Source organism: Carcharhinus amblyrhynchos, chromosome 29 (genome assembly GCF_965287045.1).
Source record: "Carcharhinus amblyrhynchos chromosome 29, sCarAmb.v2.hapA, whole genome shotgun sequence".
Classification (NCBI taxonomy): domain Eukaryota; kingdom Metazoa; phylum Chordata; class Chondrichthyes; order Carcharhiniformes; family Carcharhinidae; genus Carcharhinus; species Carcharhinus amblyrhynchos.
The window spans coordinates 8,355,524-8,381,180 of NC_137352.1; the positions used below are offsets into that span (position 1 = coordinate 8,355,524).

The window sequence follows — 25,657 nt, forward strand, 5'->3', positions numbered from 1 at the left end:
CCTACTCCCCAGCACCTTAAACCTGTGTCCTCTTGTGGCAACCATTTCAGCCCTGGGAAAAAGCCGCTGACGACCCACTCGATCAATACTTCTCAACATCTTACACACCCCAATCAGGTCACCCCTCATCTTTCGCCTCTCCAAGGAGGAAAGGGCAAGCTTTCTCAACCTATCCTCATAAGGCATGCTCCCCAATCCAGGCAATTCATAGGAGGTTTCTTCCACCCTTAGCTAGCGCCCATATTTCGCTAAGCATTTCTATTTAAATCTACCTTAAGTCCTCCAGAAAAACCTTCAAGGACCAATATAGTATATGTCTATAGGGTGGCACAATGGCGCAGTGGTTAGCACTGTTGCCTCATAGTGCCAAGGTCACTGCACAATTCCAGCCTCGGTCACTGTCTGTGTGGAGTTGGCACTTTCTCCCCGTGTCTGCGTGGGTTTCCTCTGGGTGGTCTGGTTTCCTCCCACAGTCCAAAAATGTGTGGGTTAGGTGAAGCAGCTGTGCTAAATTGACCCTAGTGCCAGGGGATTGATGGGGTAAATGTGTGGGGTTGTGGGAATAGGGCCTGTGGGATTATGGTCGGTGCAGACTCGATGGGCCGAATGGCCTTCCTCTGTACTGTAGCAGTTCTATGTTGAATGACAAGGTAATGACTACGTAAGATATGAAAGTGACAACAGATTGGGGAGTATGGGAATCTAGAATATTCCTTCCTTTCCTTCCTCGGGTTGAATTAAACCCAGAGCCAATCAGATGAAAGTCTTCGCTGCCCAGTAACACATTTTCTCCCCCTCCTTGAAGATCTTACTCTTAATGAAGGAGGATCCCATGGATTCTTCAGTATCTTGGTAATCCCGGACAGTTTACCAAGGAAGGTATCACAATTAAGCTCCATCCACTTTTTATCAGAAGCCAACACAGGTGCATTTTCCAACAGAGGACAAAGCCTAGCAGTCAAGAGCAGGAAAGTGGGTGATCTTACTCTCCTTCCTCATTCAATTCTCTGGAGGCCAATGGTAAGCAGCATAATCACTACTCCCTTCCAAGTGTAGCCTGGGAATCAACGTAGGACTTCCAACCTGTATATTGTAGTGCAATTGTTTTTTTATTTGACAAGAGTACTCTTAGGCCTGGATTTTCATCAGGGTGGAGAGCCTTTACGTTTTGGCAAAAATGGCAGAAGTGCTGGAAAATCAGAAGTCCTGCTCCCGAACATGGAACTTCCCAATTTGCACGCGTATTTCTGGTCATTTAGATCATTAGCCGCCATCGCAGACATCGGACTATGGTAGTCCATGAGTGTGAAACCCAAAGTGTACAATGTTACAATGCAACCAATGATAACATTGGAATCTGTTCTAATTTAATCAATGGTAACATGCTGTGAGGGTCTGCTGACAAGCTGACCCGGTAGACAATGTAGCCAATGACAAAATGATGTGGTGATCAGCCAGTATAAAAGAAAGATGGGGGTTACGGGAAGCTTGTGTGTACACAGTAAGAAGTCTCACAACACCAGGTTAAAGTCCAACAGGTTTATTTGGTAGTAAATGCCGCTAGCTTTCAGAACGCTATTCCTTCGTCAGGTGATTCCAGCGTTCACAACAGCATTCCGAAAGCTAGTGGCATTTACTACCAAATGAACCTATTGGACTTTAACCTGGTGTTGTGAGACTTCTTACAGTGTTTACCCCAGTCCAACACCAGCACCTCCACATCATGACTACCTTTGAGCTTGTGTGTCCCAGGGTGTGGCTGGAGAGAGTTGGTTTAATGATGTTTCTTAAACCTTTCTTAAACCTGTTTCTCTGATTTACTTTGTGAAGTTAGTCCTTTTATTGCTTGCAACTTAAGTATCATTACTGCTGGATGTCCATGCAAAGTAGACTTGGTAAGTGCAGATGCAAACTTTGCATATTTCTTTGGATAAATAGGATACCCCTTGAGTCTGGCCCTGGGACACTTTTGGGGAAGGTTAAGTAGAGTTTATTTCTTAGTCATGTGTAGGCTTACATTAACACTGCAATGAAGTTACTGTGAAAATCCCCTACACAACACACTCCTGCTCCTGTTTGGATACACTGAGGGAGAATTTAGCATGGCCAATCCACCTCACCAGCACATCTTTGGACTGTGGGAGGAAACCGGAGCACCCGGAGGAAACACACACAGGGAGAATGTGCAAACTCCACACAGACAGTGACCCAAACTGGGAATCAAAGAATCAAACCTGGGTCCCTGGTGCTGTGAGGCAACAGTGCTAACCACTGTGCTGCCCCTGGTGCCTCTTGGAATTGTTAAGTGTGCATGAAAAATGTATAAGCTCATTAACTGTCAATATTCCTGGAACTGTCAACAGACCTACCAAAAACAAATTGTCAAAACTGTCAAAAGTAACTGGAGCATCTGATAAAACTGTCAACATCATCTGTCACAGGGACCTGTCAAATGTGTCAAGAAGAACAGTCAAAACCACCTGCCATGCTGTTATGGCATTTAAAATTTATGCCCTTTAAACCTTTGAAAAAAATACAGAAAAAAGGTCATTACCTGCTATTTTAAGTGTGACATAGACCTGAGGCTTTCATTACTAGATTCCTACTGCATGACTGATTTCACAACCATCCATTATCACAGTAGGGTAGCTGGTATTTCACAGTTTGATTGACAGCTGCAAATGGGTGTAAAATCTTTAATGTGGGATAATTAAGTCCAATGCTTGTTATTGTAAGGCTTTATATAATTGAAGGAATGTCACTATAAATAAGTTATTATGAATTAAAAGCTTTGTTTCAACATTGTGAAGTCTGCAATCAACACTCAGAACTTTATTAATATAAATTCATTTTATATTATCTCTGCATGAGCCCTGAGGTCTACCCTTGTTAGATATTGAGTGATTTGGCATGGCTGTTGTGAGGGAAATGGTGGTGGGAGCATGAGTTGACATTGTTGGCAGAGGCCCATGGGGATGGGTAGAGGGGCAAAGGATGGCATGGAGGGTATGAAGGGCCATGGACTGTGAGGTATAGGGACATAGGTTGGAATGCAGGATATGAGGGTCCAAGAAGAGTAGATATGGGGCTTGAGGTGTCATGCATGGATGGGACATGGGGAGAGTGTGTGGGGCATGCTGAGGGCCGGTGGGATATTTTAGTTTTTAAATTTTGAACACTGCTGGAAGCCTGAGGAAAATCTTCCACCCAGTTCGCCTCCACAACCAGCATCCTCCCCATAACACCAGGGAATGTCCACACCGCCCGCAAATGCCGTTTCCACCCTGGACTAAAAGTCTGATTTCTGGGCACCCATTCTTAAAAGTTGGGTTCACGGATTTGGGAATTCTCCCAACTCTGCACATCCGACACGCGGGTGAAAATCCAGGCTGTGGCTCTTGCGTGGTATCAGTGTATCCATTTCTGATCAAAGGCTGGTGTCTGGGCTGAAGTTCACTGGCTTTAATACCCTGCTGTTTAATTACCAAAACCTAATTTCTCTCACAGCTTGCACTATTAATTGGCAAGGCCCCTCAAGAGGTTCATTAGCAAGAAACAAGTCGGATGACTTGATTTAAAAGTAATGAAGCTATTTTATTGTTGAACTGAAAGAATTTATTGTTCCGAAATAGAATCTATCTATAGTATCAAGATCTGACTGTGGGAATAACTGTCAGTGGTGCCAGAGAATGTACATTAGTTTTACTAATGTACATGTTGCTCATGTACATTAGCAACATGAAGTCTATTTGATGTAGGATGTTGGTGAGGCTGGAGAACCTATGTCCATGGTGTAGGATACATTTCCCGATGCATCATTATAGCATAGCACGGCTACAGCTTCCCTCTCTATGAATTATAGAATCGCTACAGTGCAGAAGAGACCACTCAGCCCATCAAGTCTGCACTGACTCTCTGATAGAGTTACTACCCAGGCTCTCTTTTCCCCACTCTATCCCCTTAACTGCACACATTTACAATGACTAATCCATCTGATCTACAGGTGTGAGACACTAAAGAGCAACTTAGCCAATCAACCTAACCTGCACATCTTTGGAGTGTGGGAGGAAACTGGAGCACTCGGAGGAAACCCACGCAGACACGGAGAGAACGAACAAACTGCACCCAGACAGTCACTGGAATTGAACCCGGACTCCTGGAGCTGTGAGGCAGCAGTGCTAACCACTGTGCCACTGTGTCGTCCTGTTAAAAATTCTACCCTGAACCTACAATTCCATTTCCAACCAAGATATCTTTCTTGAGGGGTTAAAGCAGTCAGGAGTGGGTGCAGAATGGGCCTGTGCTTGGTACACACTCAAAGGTGTTTAGCTGTAGCAGAGGCTGAAAAGGTGTCACTGATTGAACAGCGGGCTTCACTGGGCCAGAGGCTTCAGCAGATATTGATTGGTTCAAGCTTTTTTGAGCAAGAGGCCAACCAACCCCGAGTATTGAAAGTGATTGGAGAGTTGACAGGAGAGTTGATCTTGCTGAAGATCCTTACTGAAACATTCCCGTGACAACCTCAGGCCTATTGTATTCCATTTCTACATTGTCCAATGTGAGAGCAAGAGATCTGAATGAGTCGCAATGCTTTAACCAGGCTCTGAACACTCTTGGCCATTATAAAAAGGGACTGTATCGCACTTAGCTGCTTTCAGTAGAAACAGAGGGCCAACTGTTTCTTGTTTCTTTCCACCACAGTGAGGCAGCATGTTCTCCCCTTTGCTCTGACTACAGAAGGGTTAGCAGTGTTTTGGAAGAAATTTCCTTCCCTGCCCACCTCTAATTTCTTTCCTCCTATCTCGAAGATGCTTACTTTTCCCTGGCTAGAGAGCCACTGATAACAAGAGCCATTTGTATCTCACCCAAATAACCTGCCCTTACCCACGTTGTCACCTCCTTATTCGATGATAGGAAGAGAGAGATGTCCATTGAGCTGAGTACCAGTGGCTGGCATCACAGCCCAGCCTAAACCTGTCGTCAATCTTTACGTCGACAGCTGCACCTTTCTAATCGGGGATCAATGGACAGCAACCAAGGATTTTTCCATTCAATGATGACAACAACAACTTGAATTTAGAAAGCACCTTTAACAAAGCGAAATATCCTACAGTGGTTCACAGGAGAATACTGAAGCATTCTGGATATTGATCTTTCACTAAACCCTAGCTATGACTGTAACACTACATTCTGAACTCTCTCCTTTCCTTCTCTATGAATGGTATGCTTTATCCGTATAGCACGCAAGAAACAATACTTTTCACTGTATGTTAATACATGTGATAATTAAGAAATCAAATCAAAGCAAAATTTGACACCGTCATTGGAATTCTGTCATGTAATCAGAGCGGGTGAGGGGCAGACAACAGAAATATCCATTGTCCTAGGGCAGGAATTTCTGGTCTCGCTTGAGCGAGTCCATAAAATCCCAGCCCATGTCACACAAGAAGATATTTGGACAGGTGATCAAAATATTGTTAAAAGGGAGATTTCAAGGAATGCCTTAAAAGGAGGAGTGACAGAAAGGGAGACCGAGAGGTTGGAGGGACTCCCAGAGCTTATGGGTTTGGCAGTTGAAGGCAAAGCCACCAACGATGGAGTGATTGAAATCAGGAATGGGCGAGAAGCCAGAATTTAAAAAAGGGAAATATCTTGGAAGGCTGTAATGCTGGTGAAGGTCACAGAAATAGGGAGATGTCAAGATGGAAAAAAGAATTGAGAATATTAAAATTTGCTTTTGATTCGTATATCTGTGGGGCCAACTGGACATATGTAGGAGCTTTTCGATCTGCAAGACTCTGTTTAGTAATGATTCAACCTAAATCCCCATTTATCTGATTTCTCTTACAGGAAGCTGCCTCTCAAGAGATGAACTACAGTCGCAACACTCAAGAGGCCTGATATTATCCAAGACAAAGCAGCCCATTTAATTGGCATCCCATCCACAAACATTCATTCCTTCCACCATTGACACACAGTGGCAGCAGTGCGTACCATCTACAAGATGCGCTGCAGCAACTCATTAAGATTCCTTAGACAATCATAAAAGGTGAATCATAGAAACCCTACAGTGCAGAAAGAGGCCATTTGGCCCATCGAGTCTGCACCGACCACAATCCCACCCAGGCCCTATCCCCTTATCCCTATATATATCTACCTGCTAATCCCTCTAACCTATGCATCTCAGAACTCTAAGAGGGAATTTTTAGTATGGCCAATCAACCTAACCCGCACATCTTTGGACTGTGGGAGGAAACCAGAGTACCTGGAGGAAACCCACATGGGCATGAGGAGAATGTGCAAAACTTCACACAAACAGTGAGCCAAGTCAGGAATCGAACCCAGGTCCCTGGAGCTGCCAAGCAGCAGTGCTAAACACTGTGCTACAGTGCTGCCCAACACCTTCCAAAACTACAACCACTACTATCTCTAAGGATAGGGGCAGCAGATACATTGGAACACCACCAACTGGAAGTTCCTCTCCAAGCCACACACAATCCTGATTCATAATAAATGACTGGTCCTTCACTGTTACTGGTTAAAGGTCCTGGCACTTCCTCCGTAATAGAACAAGAAGTTGGCAAATTCAGCCCTTTGAGCCTGCCCTGCCATTCAATCAGATTATGGCTGATCTCTCCCTGGTCTCAAATCCACCTCCCCATCTGCTCCCATATCCCCCTGTCCTTTCTTTATGAGAAATATCTCTGTCTCCTTCTTGAAACCATTTAACGATTCAGATTCCACTGCGCTATGGGGTGGTGAGTTCCCAAATTCACCACCCTCTGCAAGAAGTTCCTCCTCATAGAACATAGAACATAGAACACTACAGCACAAACAGGCCCTTCGGCCCACAAGTTGCGCCGATCACGTCATCACCTACCAACCTACAGACCTATCTATAACCCTCAATCTCATTAAACCCCATATACTCATCCAGGAGTCTTTTAAAAGACCCCAGCGAGTTCGCCTCCACCACCACTGACGGCAGCCGATTCCATTCACTCACCACCCTCTGAGTGAAAAACTTACCCCTAACATCACTTCTGAACCTCCCTCCCCGCACCTTAAATCTGTGTCCTCTCGTAGCGACCATTTCAACCCGGGGAAATAGCCTCTGAGAGTCCACCCTATCTATTCCTCTCAACATTTTGTAAACTTCTATCAGGTCATCTCAGTTTTAAATCTACCACCTCTTTACTTTTTGTGACCTCTTGTTCTAGATTGCCCCATCTGGGGAAACATTCGGTCTACATTTACTTTACCAATCCATTTTTTAAATTTTATGTAGCTCAATCAGATCCCCTCTCATCCTTCTAAACTCCGGTGAGAATAAACCCAAATGGTTCAATCTCTCCTTATACGTCAGCACTGTGGATGTACCTACACCACATGGACTGCAGCGGTTCAAGAAGTCTGCTCACCGTCACCTTCTCAAGGGCAATTCGGGATGGACAATAAATACTCACCTAGCCAGTGATGTGAGCATCTTGGGAATGAATTGGAAAAATACATGGCTCTAAGAGAATTGGAAAGAAAGGGCTTGCATTTATATACTGTCTTCATGTTTCTACCCAATAGCTCACTTGTCACGTGACTGATCCCCTGTCGGCAGATTTCACATTGCTAATTTATACAGAGCATGGCTTCACAAACACCAACTGAAGGTGATTAACCAGTTAAACTGTTTTTGGTTGAGGGAGGAGTGTTGGCCAGGGCACCAGTAAAATCCCCTGTTCAATTGTACACCATGCACTACATCCATTGGACAGGCAGATAGAATTCTCAGTTTGGACTCTGATTGGGAGTTGGCACCTCTGCCAATATAGACTCCCTCTGCGCTGCACTGAAATATCAGTCTAGGTAATTATAACACGTTTGTATTAATCGTCAATAGTCTTCAATTGATTGATTTCTGGCACCAGTTTGCCTGTAACTTTTCATTTAATACACGTGAACCTCAGGTGGAATCATAGAATCATAGAATTAGAGAAACACTACAGTGCAGAAAGAGGCCATTTGGCCCATCAAGTCTGCAATGACCACAATCTCACCCAGGCCCCACCCCCATATCCCTCAAATGATGATGAAACTAGGGTTCTCAGTAATGACCAAATGCCATACGGGCTATTCTCAGGCGGCAAGTGTTGTCTTACACTGAGTCAGAAGTTCACGGGCTGAAGACGCGTTTCAGGGAGACTCGAGTATTAATCTCGGCTGACACTCCAGTGCAGAACTGAGGGTTTGCTGCACAAGTTGGAGGTGTGGTCTTTTGGATGAGACGACTTTATAAGACCCTTGTCAGGCCTCATTTAGAGTATTGTGCGCAGTTCTGGTCGCCTCACTATAGGAAAGATGTAGAAGCTATTGAGAGGGTACAGAGGAGATTTACAAGGATGTTGCCTGGACTGGGAGGCATGCCTTATGAAGTTAGGTTGAGGGAGCTGGGACTCTTTTCCCTGGAGAGACGAAGGTTGAGAGGCGACCTGATAGAAGTTTACAAAATGTTGAGAGGAATAGATAGGGTGGACTCTCAGAGGCTATTTCCCCAGGTTGAAATGGTTACTACGAGAGGACACAGATTTAAGGTGCGGGGAGGGAGGTTCAGAAGTGATGTTAGGGGTAAGTTTTTCACTCAGAGGGTGGTGAGTGAATGGAATCGGCTGCCGTCAGTGGTGGTGGAGGCGAACTCGCTGGGGTCTTTTAAAAGACTTCTGGATGAGTATATGGGGTTTAATGAGATTGAGGGTTATAGATAGGTCTGTAGGTTGGTAGGTGTTGATGTGATCGGCACAACTCGTGGGCCGAAGGGCCTGTTTGTGCTGTAGTGTTCTATGTTCTATGTTCTATAAACTGGGGTCCCACCAGCCTGCTCAGTCTGAGCATAAGGTATTTCACTCCAAGGGTGGGATTTTAAGGCCTTGATCATCCTGAAACCGTAAAATCCTGCTCGAGGAAATCCATGTTCTGCCCCTAGTCCGTTCTGATTCCCATAGTGGGCAGAGCTGTATAATTCCTGCCTAGGTGTGATTCTATTGACCAATTAGATAGTTTTATTAAAACAATCTTCATTTAAGAACACAGTTAGAATATAACAAAAAATAGCATAAATGTTACCAATTAAAATACTTAAACATGACCAAGTATAATTCTTAATAGCTATCTCTATAGTTCCAATTTAAGCAATATCCCCATAGCCATAAACTCTACTTCAGAACAATATAGCACCAAAAACACACGTGTCCACATGGATGCTAGATTTCCAGCCTTTTAACAAACCTGGACAGATACAGAAAAACACATGCCTTCTGATTCCCATACAACAGTTTGCAGAGAAAAATCTACTTTCGAACAGCAGAATTTCAGAGAAAGAGACCTCGTTTCTGGCAGATCTCAATCTCCAAATCCTGAGAAAGGGACAGACAGAGATCTATTTCTTTTCCCTCCAGTCTCAATCAGCAACTGAGCTGGATTTCTTTCTGTGAGCCTAGACAATCAGTCTAATCAAGCCCCACTCTGAAAAACCCCAGGGGAAAATACTAAAATCACAACACTGCATTAGTCCAGATTAAAACAAACATTCCAGCATTTAAGATCAATTATGCTGCTGCAGTAACAACATGGGGTGCCGTGTACAGACAAAGCGGCACCGATATTAGAACTAACTACTAAAATATATCCTGTAAAAGAAACATGACACAAATACATTTCTTAAAGGCACAGTATTGTCACAAATGCAAGAAAAGATCCCACCCTTGCCGTCTGTTATTTCCCCTTTCCCCCTCCTGTGGCATGAACATGGCTTGGTCTGATGGCAAGGGGGGGAGCCATTTTGCCTGTGAATTCAGTTTTAGCACATACATGTGTACGTATACTCACAGATTGCGGCGATAGTATCTCTTCAGGAATGGATGGGCTGCTGCACCAACAGCAAAGTTACTGCTACCAGTGTCCACCAGAATGTTCAGCTGACACAGAAAGAGAAAGCAGTTATTTTACTCAAATAGGATCTCTCACTGTGATTTCACTATTAAAGAACACACTTAGCAGTGTTGTATCCTATTGCTGCTTATTGTTTTGACACCTGTGGATTATTTAAAAAATTCAGACTGAAGTCAATACAAGCACATTCTTACATAAATACAAAATACTGCAAATGCTGGAATCTGAAACAAAAACAGAAAATGCTGGAAAATCTCAGCAGGTCTGACAGCATCTGTGGAGAGAGTGTAGAGCCAACTCTCGGGGGTCATCCAGATTCAAAATGCTAGCTCAGTTCTCTCTCCACAGGTGCTCTCAGTCCTGCTGAGATGTTCCAGCATTTTCCGTTTTTGTTGTACACGCACATTGTTATTTATGTTGGGGGGAATTTATTTAAAGTTTATTTATTTATTAGTCACAAGTAAGGCTTACACTAACACTGCAGTGAAGTCACTGTGAAATTCCCCTAGTCGCCACACTCCGGCACCTGTTCGGGTCAATGCACCTAACCAGCACGTCTTTCAGACTGTAGGAGGAAACCGGAGCACCCAGAGGAAACTCACGCAGACACGAGGAGAACTTGCAAACTTCATATCAATAGTGACCCAAGCCAGGAGTCGAACTCCGTCCCTGGCACTGTGAGACAGCAGTGCTAACCACTGCACCGCTGTTGGGGGGGCGGGGTTTGTGTGTGTGTGTATGTGTGTCTGTGTGTGTGTGTGTGTGTGTGTGTGTTCTCTGTTTCAACCATAATTTTTGCATTTATGTTGTACCATTAGCGTAACAAAGCATTCCAAGATGCTACAGAGGGCCAGACACTGAGCCACAAAGAGAGCCACTAAGGCAGGAGAACAGAGCTTTAGTCTCGGGTTTAAGGAAAGGCGGAAAGGATAATGAAGTAAATTCTCAAGTTTGTGAATCTTAGAATATGGGTCTTGCCTGGGTGTGGCACCCCCAATGCAAAAGCTGTCAGATGCACTGAACCAACTTGCTACATGGGTTCACTTTTTTAAAACAGGTTGCTTAATAAATCTGACAATTAGGTACCTGGGGTAGTCAGCAGCTGTCCCTGATCTCAGAAATCAACCATCAAAACATCGAACTGACAGGGAAAGAAATGCAGCTTTGGATATTGTCTGATGCTCTTGATTTATTCCTTCAAATAATTCCTACCACATTCTTCATAATCACCCCCAATCTCACCCAACTGTCACACAAATCAAATACTCTGTCCAAACCCAACGCAAGGTTAGATAGACACAGATCTGGACGGTGTCCAACTCCCTTTAGCTGCAGTAATAAACCTTGCAACACCAGGCTAAAGTCCAACAGGTTTATTTGAAATCAGGAGTTTTCAGAGCGTTGCTCATTGTGAAGAGGTAGGTTCACAAAATATGATGTGTTTGTGGACCTACGTCTCCACTCACCTGATGGAGCAGTGCTCCAAAAGCTCGTGATTCCAAATAAACATGTTGGACTTTAACCTGGTGTTGTGAGCCTTCTTACTGTGTCCACCACCAGCATCTCCACATCGTCTCTTTAGCTGGACAAGAATTTGACACACCCTCCATTACACTTGACTGAATCATAGAATCATAGAAACCCTACAGCCCAGAAAGAGGCCATCTGGCCCATCAAGTCTGCACCAACCACAATCCCACCAGGCCCTACCCTCATATCCCTACACATTTTACAGCTAATCCCTCTAACCTACACATCTCACACTATGGGGCAATTTTTTTTAGCATGGCCAATCAACTAACCCGCACATCTTTGGGTTGTGGGAGGAAACCCACGTAGACACAAGGAGAATCTGCAAGTTCCACAAAGACAGCGACCCAAGCCAGGAATCGAACCCAGGTCCCTGGAGCTGTGAAGCAGCAGTGCTAATGACTGAGCTACCATGCTGCCCAAAGTTTACTGAAGGCCTAGTAATACAGAAAAGCAGTTGGACCAAGATATTGGTCACGGATTGCTGATGCAAGATGCGAGGCAAGTCGACCAAGCACCCTTGATGAAAGTACAAACCACAGGAATCTGTGGCCATCAACTGGAACCTGAGATTTAGGGCGGCACAGTGGCACAATGGTCAGTACTGCTGTCTCACAGCACCAGGGACCCAGGTTCAATTCCCACCTCAGGTCACTGTCTGTGTTGAGTTTACATGTTCTCCCCAGGTCTACATGGGTTTCCTTTGGGTGCTCTGGTTCTTCCCACACTCCAGATGTGTGGGTTAGGTTGATTGGCCATGCTAAATTGATCCTAGTGCCGGGGGATTAGCAGGGTAAATACGTGGGGTTACGGGAATAGGGTGGGATTGTGGTCGGTGCAGACTTGATGGGCCAAATGGCCTCCTTCTACACTGTTAGGATTCTGTGATTCAGTTGTACTTTTGATGTTTGCTCCAATACAAACGATCACACTAGCTGCTTGTTTTGAACCTTATAAGCTATGTCAACACAGCAACATTCACCATGGTTACAGGCACCGCTAACAGGATCCTTTTAAGATGATTGTGGATTTTTCTTTTTAGCCACGTGACAGGAATCAATGGGAATAAAAATAGGTATATGTCCCCATTCTTATCTAATCTAGGTAAAGGCCTGAGGTTCAGAGCAGAGATTACCACTGAGATTGCACAAATGTCTCAGGTAAATCAGAATAAAGAATGCTTTTCAAAATGTGCTCCAGTAACCCCATCCAGGGGCACCTCCCTGTGGCACTTTGTGATGTTTATGAGACTTGACAGTTATACCCTAAACACCAGGACTGTTGAAATACAGTTCCTGGATTGTACAGTTTGTGATCTGCTCCAAAGTAGAATTAAGATACAAGAGGGATCATCACCAATTGGCCAAATGGCCCTTTAACGTCCTTTAGGGCGGCACTGCTGCCTCACAGCGCAGGCGCCCGGGTTCCATTCCAGCCTCGGATCGCTGTGAGGAGTTTGCCCATTCTCCCCATGAGGCCGTGAATTTCCACTGGGTGCTTCTGTTTCCTCCCACAATCCAAAGGTGTGCGGGTTAGGTTGATTGGCCGTGCTAAAATAACCCTAGTGTCAGGGGATTAACAGGGCAAATATGTAGGGTTACGGGAATAAGGCCTGGGTGGGATTGTGGTTGGTGCAGACTCGATGGGCCGAACGGCCTCCTTCTGCACTGTAGGGATTTTATGATTTAGTTGCCCAAATTGGCATGGACTCAGATAGCAATAAAGGATATTGCCGAGTGTGTGACTAAAAAGCAGCACAGACACCATGTTATCCCTGTCAAGCAAAGGTCATGTGCCCTCTATCTCTCTCTACTGCCCTAACTCTTGCTCAGAGCATTTCTCTGGGTGGCACAGTGGTTAGCACTGCTACCTCACAGTGCCAGGGACCCGAGTTCGATTCCCAGCTTGGGTCACTGTCTGTGCGGAGTCTGCACGTTCTCCCTGTGTCTGTGTGGGTTTCCACCTGTTTCCTCCCACAGTCTGAAAGGCGTGCTGGTTAGGGCACATTGGCCATGCTAAATTCTCCCCCAGTGTACCTGAAAAGGCACCAGAGTGTGGCAACTAGGGGACTTTCCTAGTAGTTTTGTATAGTGTTAATGTAAGCCTACTTGTGACAATAATAAATAAGCTTTAAGCTTTAGCTGCCCTTCACAAAGTATATCATAGTGGGAGGACATTCGGCCCACTGTGGCTGTGCTGGGAATATGGGAAGGAAATGATCTGCGCTTTCTCTGAGTTTTCAGGACTGAAAATGGGCCAACGCTGTAAATGGAATCAAAGAATCAAGATATGCAAATAGGTATCAAACTAATTATTCTGTCTCTCACTCATACCTGAGCCTGGTCACTGAGGTGGGCAGAGAAAAATCCATTCCGTTAAGGAAGCAGACTTTTGTTAGAGGAATGATTTTCATTTTCTTATGATGACAAAGGATTTGTCTTTTAATTGTCCACACTGTCGGCAGCAGCGATCTATCATTCTGCCTCAGTACATTTTCCAGTCTTGCAATTTTACAATGGGACAAAGTAAGCAGCTTTATAGCACCAAAGAAATGAGGGACACTTCTAAAGCGCCTTATCAGCTCTACCAGAGATGTTTCAACCTGCTTTACAGACTGTTAGTTACTTTGCAGTGCACCAAATATTGTTATGTATGTAAATATGATGGCCACTGTGTGCACAGCAAGATCCCACAAACAGCACCTCGTTCAGCCCCAGTTAATCTGATTTTCTTTTCATTTTCTCGGTCCATAAAACCATAAGACACTGGAGCAGAATTAGACCATTCAGCCCATTGAGTCTGCTCTGCCATTCAATCATGGCTGATAAGATTCTTATCCGCATTCTCCTGTCTTCCCCCCCATAACCCTTGATCTCCTTATTGATCAAGAACATACCGATCTCTGTCTTAAAGACACTCAATGTCCTGACCTCCACTGCCTTCTGCGGCAAGGAGTTCCACAGATTCACCACCATCTGACTGCAGAAATTCGTCATCTCAGTTTTAAAAGAGCATCCCTTCACTCTGAGGTTGTGCCCTCCAGTTCTAGTCTCTCCCATGAGTGGAAACATCCTCCCCATATCCACGTTATCTAGGCCTCTCAGTGTTTGGTAAAGTTTGAGGATTACACTAACACAGCAATGAAGTTACTGTGAAAATCCCCTGGTTGTCACACTCTGGCGCCTGTGTGGGTAACACTGAGGAGACTTTAGCACGGCCAATGCACCTAACCAGCACATCTTTCAAACTGTGGGAGGAAACTGGAGAACCCAGAGGAAACCCATGCAGACACAGGGAGAATATGTAGACATCGCACAGACAGTCACCAAAGGCCGTAATTGAACCCCAGTGCTGTGAGGCAGCAGCGCTAACCACTGTGCCACTCAAGTCCGGTAAAAAGTCTGACAACACCAGGTTTTAGTCCAACCGATTTATTTGATAGTAAACGCACAAGCTTTCGGGGTTAGTCACTCAAGTCCTGTCATAGTTATGTGACTTAGAGAGCCATAGGATCATAAAGTGCAGAAAAGGCCATTTGGCACATTAAGTTACATTGACTCTGATGGAGTATCTTACCCAAGCCCGCTCCCCTGCCCTATTCCTGTAACCCCACACATTTACCATGGCTAATCTAGCCAACCTACATATCTTGGGATACTAAGGGGCAATTTAGCATGGCCAATCAACCTAACCTGCACATCTTTGGACTGACAAATGAATTCTGTCATGTCAGTTTGAGAATTTGAATTGTGTTTTTAAAAAATCTCTAAAGTAAAATATTGCTGTCAGTAAAAGTGGCCATGAAGCTGTTGGGTTGTCATAAAATAATTGCCTGCCTTCAAATAGCATCAAGTTTCAGTCATCCTTTCGCCCATGGATGATTAGATCACCATCATCCAATTCAACAGTAGAGCATGCTCAAGGAACTCATTGGCCCACTGCTACTCCTATGTTCCATGTCCCTGACTGTGTCTTTTGGATCTTGTTACTGTGTTATGCCATGCCAATGGCAGCTCCCTCTGAGGAACAGGGATCCCACTGGGAGATGAACATGCAGAGATAATGATCCTTGTCCCCAGAAAAATGCATCATGGTTGCAGCTTCTCAAGTGGACAGGTGTCAGTCCTGCCACTCCGAAACATTCCTGTCACAGAATCATAGAGGGTTGCAACATGGCAACAGGCCCTTTGGCCCAACTTGTCCATGCCGTCCAGGTTTTACCACAAAGCTAGTCCCAATTGTCTGCATTTGGCCCATATCCTCTATACTCATCTTATCCATGTAACTGTCTAAATGCTTTTAAAAGGCAAAGTTGTTCCCGGCTCTACTGCCACCTCTGGCAGCTCATTCCAGACATTCATCGTCCTCTGAGTGAAATAATTGCACCTCTGGACCCTTTTGTATCTCTCCCCTCTCACCTTAAAACTATGCCCTCTAGTTTTAGACTCCCTTGCCTTCGGGAGAAGATGTCGACTATCTAGCTGATCTATGTCCCTCAGTATTTTATAGACCTCTATAAGATCACCCCTAAGCCTCCTACACTCCAGGGAAGAAAGTCCCTGTCTATCCAGCCGCTCCTTATAACTCAAACCCATCAAGTCCCATTAGCACCCTAGTAAGTCTTTTCTGCACTCTTTCTAGTTTAATAATATCCTTTCTTTGATAGAGTGACCAGAATTGTCATATTCTCCTTGTGACATTCTCACGCAGAGCAAAATCCAACCCTTCTGCGATTGGCCTCCCATCATAACAAAATCTTCAGGAATCAAAAACTTTTTTTTAGGACTTTTGCCCGAACCATGTAATAAATTAAGAAAAATTCCAAGATATTAATCACACCTCATGACCTGTTACAAATCTGTTGGCTTTGTTTACTCTCTTGATGAATTCACATTGGTTCCTGTAAGGGCCAATATCACAGAGACATGCTTGAAGGAAGGACATGACTGGCAACTCAACATTCCGGGATATAGGATCTTCAGGCGAGACAAGGGAGGAGGTAACAGAGGAGGAGGCATATTCTTCAGTTACTGTAGTAAGGAGAGATGATACCGGTGGGGGCATGGTGGCACAATGGTTAGCACTGCCTCACGGCACCAGGGGCCTGGGTTCAATTCTGGTCTCGGGTCACTTTCTGTGTGGAGTTTGCACATTCTTCCCATGTCTGCGTGGGTTTCCTCCAGGTGCTCCGGTTGGTTCCCAGAATCCAATGATATGCGAGTTAGTACAATTGGCCATGCCAAATTAGCCCCAGTGTCAGAGGGATGAGCAGGGTAAATATATGGGGTTACGCGAATAGGGCCTGTATGGGATTGTAGTTGATGCAGACTTGATGGGCCGAATGGCCTCCTTCTGTGCTGTAGGAACTCGATCATACTCTGAATACTTGGAATTCAGTGATTTGGTTTCCACAGCCTTCCGTGGTAGGTTCACCATCTCAGTCTACCTTGTATCCTGAGACTGTGTCCAGTGGTTTGAGATTCCCCAACCAAGGAAAACATCCTCCCTGCATCTAGTCTGTCCAGCTGTGTTAGAAATTTATACCTTTTAATCAGATCTCCTCTCATCTTTCTAAACGGCAGTGAATACATGCTCAGCCGAACCCATCTTCTCATAGGACAGTCTCACCAGCCCCAGTGTCAGCTTAGTGAAATCCAATGCACTTCCTCTATGGCAACTAAGGTGCCTGAGTATTCATAGATTTAATCATAGAATCATAGAACGCAGAAGAGGCCCTTCGGCCCATCGAGTCCGCACCAACACATTAGAAATACCTGAATTCCCATCTAATCCCATCTGTTAGCACTTGGCCCATAGGTTGAATGTTATGGCATACCAAGTGCTCATCCAGATACTACTTCAAGGATGTGAGGCATCCTGCTTTTACCACCCTCCCAGGCAGTGTACTCCAGACCATCACCAGCCTCTAGGTAAAAATGTTTTTCCTCACATCTCCCTGAAACCTCTGCCCTGACTGATCCTTCAACTAAGGAGCTGCTCCCGGAGCTGCTCCTTATCCAGTCTGTCCACGTCCCCTACAATCTTCTACACCTCAATTCGGTTGCCTAGCCTCAGTCTTCTCTGCTCCAATGAAAACAAATCAAGCCCACGCAACCTCTCTTCATAACTTAAATGTCCCATCCCAGTGCTAACCACTGTGCCACCATGCCACCCAAAAAATGCAAGCACTGGATAGATTTTACTTCGGGTTTTAATGGCATCAAGGGATATGGGGAGGAAGTGGGAATTTGGCATTGAGATCAAGGATCAGCCATGGTCATATCGAATGGTGGAGCAAGCTCGAAGGGCCGAGCGGCCTACTCCTGTTCCTAATTTCTGTGTTTTATCAACTGCTCAGGCAGTTATTGTAATGTCTAACTTGGGACTGAGAATCAAAAGAGTCTGCTTCTTTAGTTCAGAAGGAAACAAAGAAATAATAAACTTGTGGCATTGTCCAACTCAAACCCAGCCTTCCTGACAAGAGGCCCTTCTGTGTTCCAGGATTTATGATGATCCACAGATCTTTAATCACCATCCTTGGACCAATTCTATCCAACACTTATAGAAAGAACAAAACCTGTGTTTATGTAGCGCCTTTAACATTGGAAAGCCTCCTCAGAGGTGAAAAACAACACAGCATATGGTACAAGCCTGAGGGGAATAGATCCTCCGAACCTGTAGTCTGCAAATCAAATAATAGTTTCTTTTTTATTTCTCTCCTGTGTACAGAATATTAGGTCAACCTAGTCGTGGGACATAAATCGTATGCTAGAGTTCTTGCTCGTTAGGGATGGAAATTGCTCTGGGTACAGTTAATGCACTGCTGTCATACGGCAATACGTGATGCTTTCATAAAATCATTACTGGATTTACTTTAAATGGGCTAATAACTTGGTTAGAATTTGCACACAAGGATTGGAGGGGAACTCATTAATCACTAAAGATGGCTCGCTGGCTCTGACACCCTAGTGTCTTCAATTGGCATTGATGAGAAATTCTTTACCCAGAGATTAGTGAGGATGTGGGACTCGCTGTAACAAGGAGTAACTCAGTTGAATAGCTTGAATGTATTTAAGGGGTAGTTGGGTAAACACACAAGGGAGAAAGGAATAGAAAGATATGGAGTGAGATGAAAAGGGTGGGAGACAATTTTAAGTTTATTCATTAGTGTCACAAGTAGGCTTACATTAACATGGCAATGAAGTTCCTGTGAAAATCCCCTAGTATGCATCAGAAATAGATGTAAATTTATTTATTAGTCACAAACAAGGCTTACATTAACACTGTAATGAAGTTACTGTGAAATTCCCCTAGTCGCCACACTCCAGTGCCTATTCGGGTCAATGTACCTAACCAGCACATCTTTCAGACTGAGGGAGGAAACCGGAGCACCTGGAAGAAACCCATGCAGACATTGGGAGAACGTGCATATTCCACACAGTGACCCAAGCCGGGAATCAAACCCAGGTCCCCGGCGCTGTGAAACAGCAGTGCGAGCCACCATGCCACCATTTCTAACCTCATGTTATATCTGATGAACTTTCTCCCGAGCAAGGTTTACAAAGGCTGGTGTTTGGCCAAACTGCAGTACTGGCCATTCGGCCCTCCCAGCCTGCTCCAGGTTCAGATATGTAATCAACCCACCCGAGGTCCGTTGTCCAGTCCTCTAGAGTGTTATTCCAGTAACTCAACCATTACACCACCGTACCCCATATGGGTCTGACAGTAACACTGCTGCTTATGGTACTGCCTCTAACCTTGAAGCTGCAGAGTATCAGGTAGAAGCAATATCAACTTACAAATACAAATCTCCCAAGTTAATCAAGGATTTTTAAGATGAGCATGTACAACAGAAATCTGCAGCCGATTCTTAATCATACTCTGAAGGTTTCTGGCTATTCAATTCTGGAGGTGTTTTTTGCACGCTTTATTATAACAGAAACTGTCAGTGTTGTCATCGGGTTTATTTAGTGCATCGATTCCAGTGCGTGGAGGAAAAAATTGCACCTGAGACAATACGCTTCATGTGTTTGACCCCTAATTCATCATCTGAATTGGCTCCCCCATCAGTGATTAGCCCATAACCACCTGTACTCTAACCCAATGTTATACATATATATATAGTTCTCAGGATACGAGGTCAATGGCAAGGCTGGCATATATCATCCATCCCTAGAGGTGATGGTGGGCATTCATTTAGAACCACTGTTAGTCGTGGCTTACTGAGGCGAGTTTGGAGGATAGTTCAGAGTCAACTACATTGGTGTGGGCCTGGAGTCACAAGTAGACCCAGACCCAGCAAGAACTGTGGATCTCCTTCCCCTCAAGGACATTAATGAAGAAATTGGATTTTTACAAGACCCTGACAATTTATTTTGTTGTGTGTCATATTTTATTACTTTCTATTGATTTTGGCTCTTTATTTTTGAAATTTAAAAAAAATTGAATTCACATTCTCGAACTACACTGGTGGGATTTGAATTCATGTTCTCTGGATTTTGCATCCAAGTACGACTTACAAGCCCAATTGTTAAAAAAGCCCACTAATGTCTCTACCTTCTCAGGAGGCTAAGGAAATTCAGCATGTCCACTATGACTCGCACCAATTTTTACAAATGCACCACTGAAAGCACCATTGTAGGTTGTAGCACAGCTTGCTCAGCCCAAGACCACAAGAAACTACAAAGGGTATGAACAAAGCCTAGTCCATAACGCAAACAGCCTCCCATCCATTGACTCTGTCTACACATCCTGCTGCCTCGGAAAAGCAGCCAGCATAATCATGCATCCCAGACATAGGCCCTGATTTTACTGGCACGCCTGCCCCAGAATCAGGGCGGATGAGGCTCGCAGAACGGCATTCTCCGTTGGCCTCAAGAGTGATGTTACAAGCCTCGAGTGGGCGTGCTGGTAAAATTCTGGCCATAATCTCTTCCACATTCTCCAACTGGAAAAAAGATACAGAAGTCAGAGATCACGTACCAAACGATTCAAGAACAGCTTCTTCCTTGATGCCATCAAACTTTTGAATGGACCTACATTGATCTTCCTCTACACCCCAGTTATGGCTGTAACACTACATTCTCCCCCCTCTCCTTTCCTTGTCCCCTGTGTAATTGATGAACGGTATGTTTTGTCTGTGTAACGCACAAGAAACAATACTTTTCACTGTATCTCTTTACATGTAAGAATAATGAATCAAATCAATTCAAATCAATGACGTAACCATCACACTGCAGCACCCAATACAAGTCAAACTGAGTGAGAGAGGGAGGAGAGATGTGCATTACTATAGCCCTCTCACATTCTGAGGAAATCCCTCAATATTTCAGCCGTCATCATTATTATCCAGGTAAGGATGGTAGTAACTGTGAGCACAGCAAGATTTCACAACCTGTGATCAGATAAATAATGCCATCATTTCTTTTATGCTTTGCTTGAGAGGTGAATTTTTAAAAACGTGCATTCATGGGATGTGGGCATCGCTGATGAGGCCAGCATTTGTTACCTACCCTTAATTGCAAGGGGTTACTTAAGAGTCAACTGTGGATCTGGAGTTACATGTAGACCAGACTGGATAAGAACTAAAGGGGCGTTAGTGAACAATAATGGTTGCATAGTCATCATTAGACTTTTAATTGCAGATATTTTATTGAATTCAAATTTCAGCATTGAAGTGATGCGATTTGAACCTGGGTCCCCAGGGCGTTGCCCTGGGTCTCTGGATTACTAGTCCAGCAACAATACCACTACGCCACTGCCTCCTCACCAAGCCACTGGGAAGAATTCTCCTACTGTTCTTCAACCAGTGTCATGGGATCTTTTCACTTAAGGATCTTTGGTGTGGAATTGAGCACATCTTATCTTTTGTGGATGTTAATGAGTAATTAGTAGAGTATTACGTGGTATTAACAGTGCAAAAACAGGCCATTCTGCCCAACAAGCCAGTGCTGGTGTTTATGCTCTATATGGAGCATATTCCTTCCAAACCCCATCAACATCTCCTTGAAATTTTTTTTCCCCTCACATCCACAAATGCACCTATGCTACTCACCTCTATTAGTCCTTGCACATTCAGTTCCACACTCGCTGCGTGAAAACATTGCTCCTGAATTCCCTATTAAATTTATTAGTGATTATCTTTCATTTATGGCTTCTAATTATTTTCCCTTCTTCAGATGTGAAACACCTTCTCCATCCCTACCCAATCAAAAGCTTTTCATAATTAAAGATCTCTGCCAGCAAATCGCCCGCCAACTTTCCTTTTCTGGGGAACAAAATGCCTCTGAGTGTTCGATCATTCCTGACAGGTATAACCTCTCAGTTCTGGCATCGTTTTAGCAAATTTTCCTTGCACCTTAGCCATTGCCTCTATATCCCTTCCTATAATATGTAGGCCAGAACAGTGCACAATGCACCAAGTGTTGTATAATGAAATGCTGGAACATGGAGTGATGAAAGAGAGCATTTCTACAGTGCTTAGCAACTGTGAATTAACTTTTCGATGCAGATGGTTCTGTGTTCAATCACTGCTGAGCGATTGGGTTTCCGAGTTAAATATGGTTCGGATTGCTGTTGCCGCAGGTAAGGTACCCGTATTACCAAATGCCGAATAAGATCAAAACTGACGGCCAAACTCATGGAGTCATAAACAGATACAGCCATAGTACCCTGCGTCGGCTTTTTGATCAAGCTATTTAATTAGTCGCCCTCTCCAGCTCTTTCTCTTTGTAAATGATTTTTGCCTTCAAGTATTTATCATCAGCACACTTCACCTTCAAGAAATGTGCTTGAATCTCTAAGAAAAGGACATCCATTGTGATCCAGGTGTAGGCAATGGCCTAGTGGTATTATCGCAAGACCTTTAATCCAGAAACTCTGCTAATGTTCTGGGGGCCTGGGTTCAAATCCTCCTACAGCAGATGGTGGAATTTGAATTCAATAAAATATATCTGGAATTAAGAATCTACTGATGACCATGAAACCATTGTCGATTGTCAGGAAAAACCCATCTGGTTCACTAATGTCCTTTAGGGAAGGAAATCTGCCGTCCTTACCTGGTCTGGCTGACATCTGGCTCCAGAACCACAGCAATATCGTTGACTCTCAACTGCCCTCCAATGTCAACTAAGGATGGACAATAAATGCTGGCCAACCAGCGATGCCCATGTCCCACAAATGAATAAAAAAATTCCAGGAAACCTTGCATTAAGCTGATCTTTCTCTGCACCTAGCTATGCGTCTTACACATTCTGCTCCTTTTCAATGAACGGTACAGCACGCTAGAAACTGTATCCCAATAGCATTTTACAATAATAACTCAAATGATTTTCCGTCTTCTACTCATGGATCTTTTATGTGCACGGGGTGGCGAAGGTGAGGCGGGAAGGAGAAAGGTAGGGTTATCATAAATAATAATTGCACTCCAGAAAAAAGTTTGGGATATCCTCAGGCTGTGACTGGGAGCAGTGTAAATGCAGGCGCACAATTTTTTTTTGAACAACAGATTGATTGATATAGCACCAGCTACATAGTAAAACACCCCAAGGCACTTCACGGAGTAAAACGTGATACCGAGTCAAGTGAGGAGATATTAAGATACCAAAAGCTTGGTCAAAGAGGTAGATTTTAAGGAGCATCTGATGGAAGTATGGCGGTGGGTGGGGTGTTAGGGAAGGAATTCCAGAGCTTAAGACCTAGGCACCTGAAGGCTCGAAGGGGCAGAGGTGGATTTACAGTTCATGTTCAATTATATTTCTCCCCCAACCCCTCACACTCTCTCTCCCCACCCCTCACACACACACTTCCCTTACCCCTCACACACTGTCTGTCATCCACTCCTCACATTCTCTCTCTCTCGCCCCACCCCTCACATACACACACTTCCCTTACCCCTCACACACTCTCTCTCATCCACTCCTCACATTCTCTCTCTCTCTCTCAAACCCTCACACTCTCTCTCTCTCTCAAACCCTCACATTCTCTCTCTCTCCCAAACCCTCACACTCTCTCTCTCTCTTCCCACCCCTCACATTCTCTCTCTCACTTACCCTTCACACTCTCTCTCTTTCTCCCTGATCCCTCACACTTTCTCTCCCCCCCTACCCCTCACATATTCTCTGTCTCCTCACCCTTTATACTCTCTCTCTTATCCCCAATCCCTCACATTCTCTCCCCGCACCCCTCACACACACTCACCCCCCCAACCCGTCACATAGTCTCTCTCCCCACCCCTCACATTCTCTCTCTCCCCCTACCCCTCACACTCTCTCTCTCCCCACCTCGCACACATTCTCCCCCCACCCCTCAAACACTCTGCCCTCACCCCTCACACACTCTCCCCCCAACCCCTTACACTCTCTCTCTCCCCCCACCCCTCAAACTCTCTCTCTCCACACCCCTCACACACACTCTCCCCCTAACCCTTCACATACTCTCTCTCTCCCCACCCTTCACATTCTCTTTCCCCCTCCACCTCTCACACTCTCTGTCTCTCTCTCTCTCCAACCCCTCACACTCTCTCTCTGCCCCCACCCCTCACACTCTCCCCCCCTCACCCCTCACACTCTCTCCCCCCCAACTCTCACACTCTCTCCCATACCCTTCACACATTCTCTTCCCTAGCCCTCACACTTTCTCTGTACCCCCACCCCTAACATGCTAAATTGCCCCTGAATGACAGGGAGATTGGTGGGGCAAATATATGAGGTTATGGGGATAGGACCTGGGTGGGATTGTTGTCGGTGCAGACTCAATGGGCCAAATGGCCTCCTGTAAGGATTCTATGATTCTATGAATGGCCACCACTGGTGGAGAGGTTAAAATCAGGAATGTGCAAGAGGGTAGAATTGGAGGAGCTCAGGGATCTGTGAGGGTTTGGGGGCTGGAGGGGGTTACAGAAATAAGGATGGATGAGGCCTTGGAGGGATTTGTAAACAGAGATTGGAATTTTAACACTAGAGTACTTGTTAACCAGGAGCCAATATAGCTTAGAGAGCACTGAGAGATAATGGATAAATAGAACGTAGTACAAGATAAGGCACCAGCAGCAGGGTTTTGCAAACCTCAAGCTTACACAGTATAGTACATGGTGGACTGGCTAGGAGAGGACTGGCATAGTCAGTTTTAGAGCTAAGAAAGGCATGGTTTAAGTTTTCAGCAGCACAGTGGCTCAGTGGTTAGCACTGCTGCCCCACAGCACCAGGGGCCCGCTTCGATTCCCAGCTTGGGTGACTGTCTGTGTGGAGCTTGCACATTCTCTTTGTGTCTGCATGGGTTTCCTCCGGGTGCTCCGGTTTCCTCTCACAATCCCAAGATGTGCAGGTTAGGTGGATTGGCCATGCTAAATTGCCCCTTAGTGTCAGGGGAACTAGCAGGGTAAATATGTGGGGTAATGAGGATGGACCTGGGTAGGATTGTTGTCAATGCAGACTTGATGGGCACTTTCTGCACTTTAAGGATTCTATGATTTAACTGTAGAACAGACAATCTTAATGTATATTCGACCAAACACTGCATTTGCCTCGAGCATGAGACTTACACCAAAACCATACCACCTCGCCCACCCCAATTCTGGGGTGGGCGACATTCCCAGTATGGAAATCTCCGTTGACCTCGGGCAAGAGTTTACCATGTTGCCCAAGCGAGGCTGTAATATCCCGTCATTTGTTAATAAAATAATTCAACCCCGCCTTTGCATTTACAACATCCAAAAATCATGTTGTCACAATGTCCTGACATATTTTGGACTGTATGTACTGTGTAGGAAAATGTGATTGCTAACTTATACACCGTTAGGTCCTGCACACAGTGGATAAATGACCAAATAATCTTTCTTTTTTGTGCTGATGACTGAGGGAAGGCTGCTAACCAGAATGAAAAAGGGTGACATCTCCTCTGTCTGTCGGTCGTATGGATCCTTTGTGGAATGAAATTGCACAGTATCGGTCCAGCTAATCAAGGAGCACGTGCCCACAGCAGCCAACTGTCCTTAATTTAGCAACTCATTAACACGCTCACTTGAAGAGGCCACAGAATAGATGGTGCAGGAATTGGAAAAATGTTTGCCTGGGGCATCTTAATAAATGCAAAGAAAAATCTGAAAGCAGAAGTCAAACCTGTACTTCTTTTTCTGGTTGCAGAGTGTGAGAGTAGAGATCAAGTTCGTGTAGTGACAATGAACGATCGT

At 44.8% G+C, this 25,657-nt stretch overlaps 1 protein-coding gene across 2 annotated transcripts in view; it reads right to left on the reverse strand.

The window, feature by feature from the left end:
• bace1 (beta-secretase 1) overlaps positions 1-25,657 on the reverse strand; it is a 136,569-nt gene that overhangs the window by 95,679 nt on the left and 15,233 nt on the right. For both annotated transcript variants that reach the window (XM_080214732.1, XM_080214731.1), the window contains exon 2: positions 9,877-9,965. In XM_080214732.1, coding sequence (XP_080070858.1) covers positions 9,877-9,965 — 89 coding nt within the window. The remainder of the gene's footprint in view (positions 1-9,876; positions 9,966-25,657) is intronic.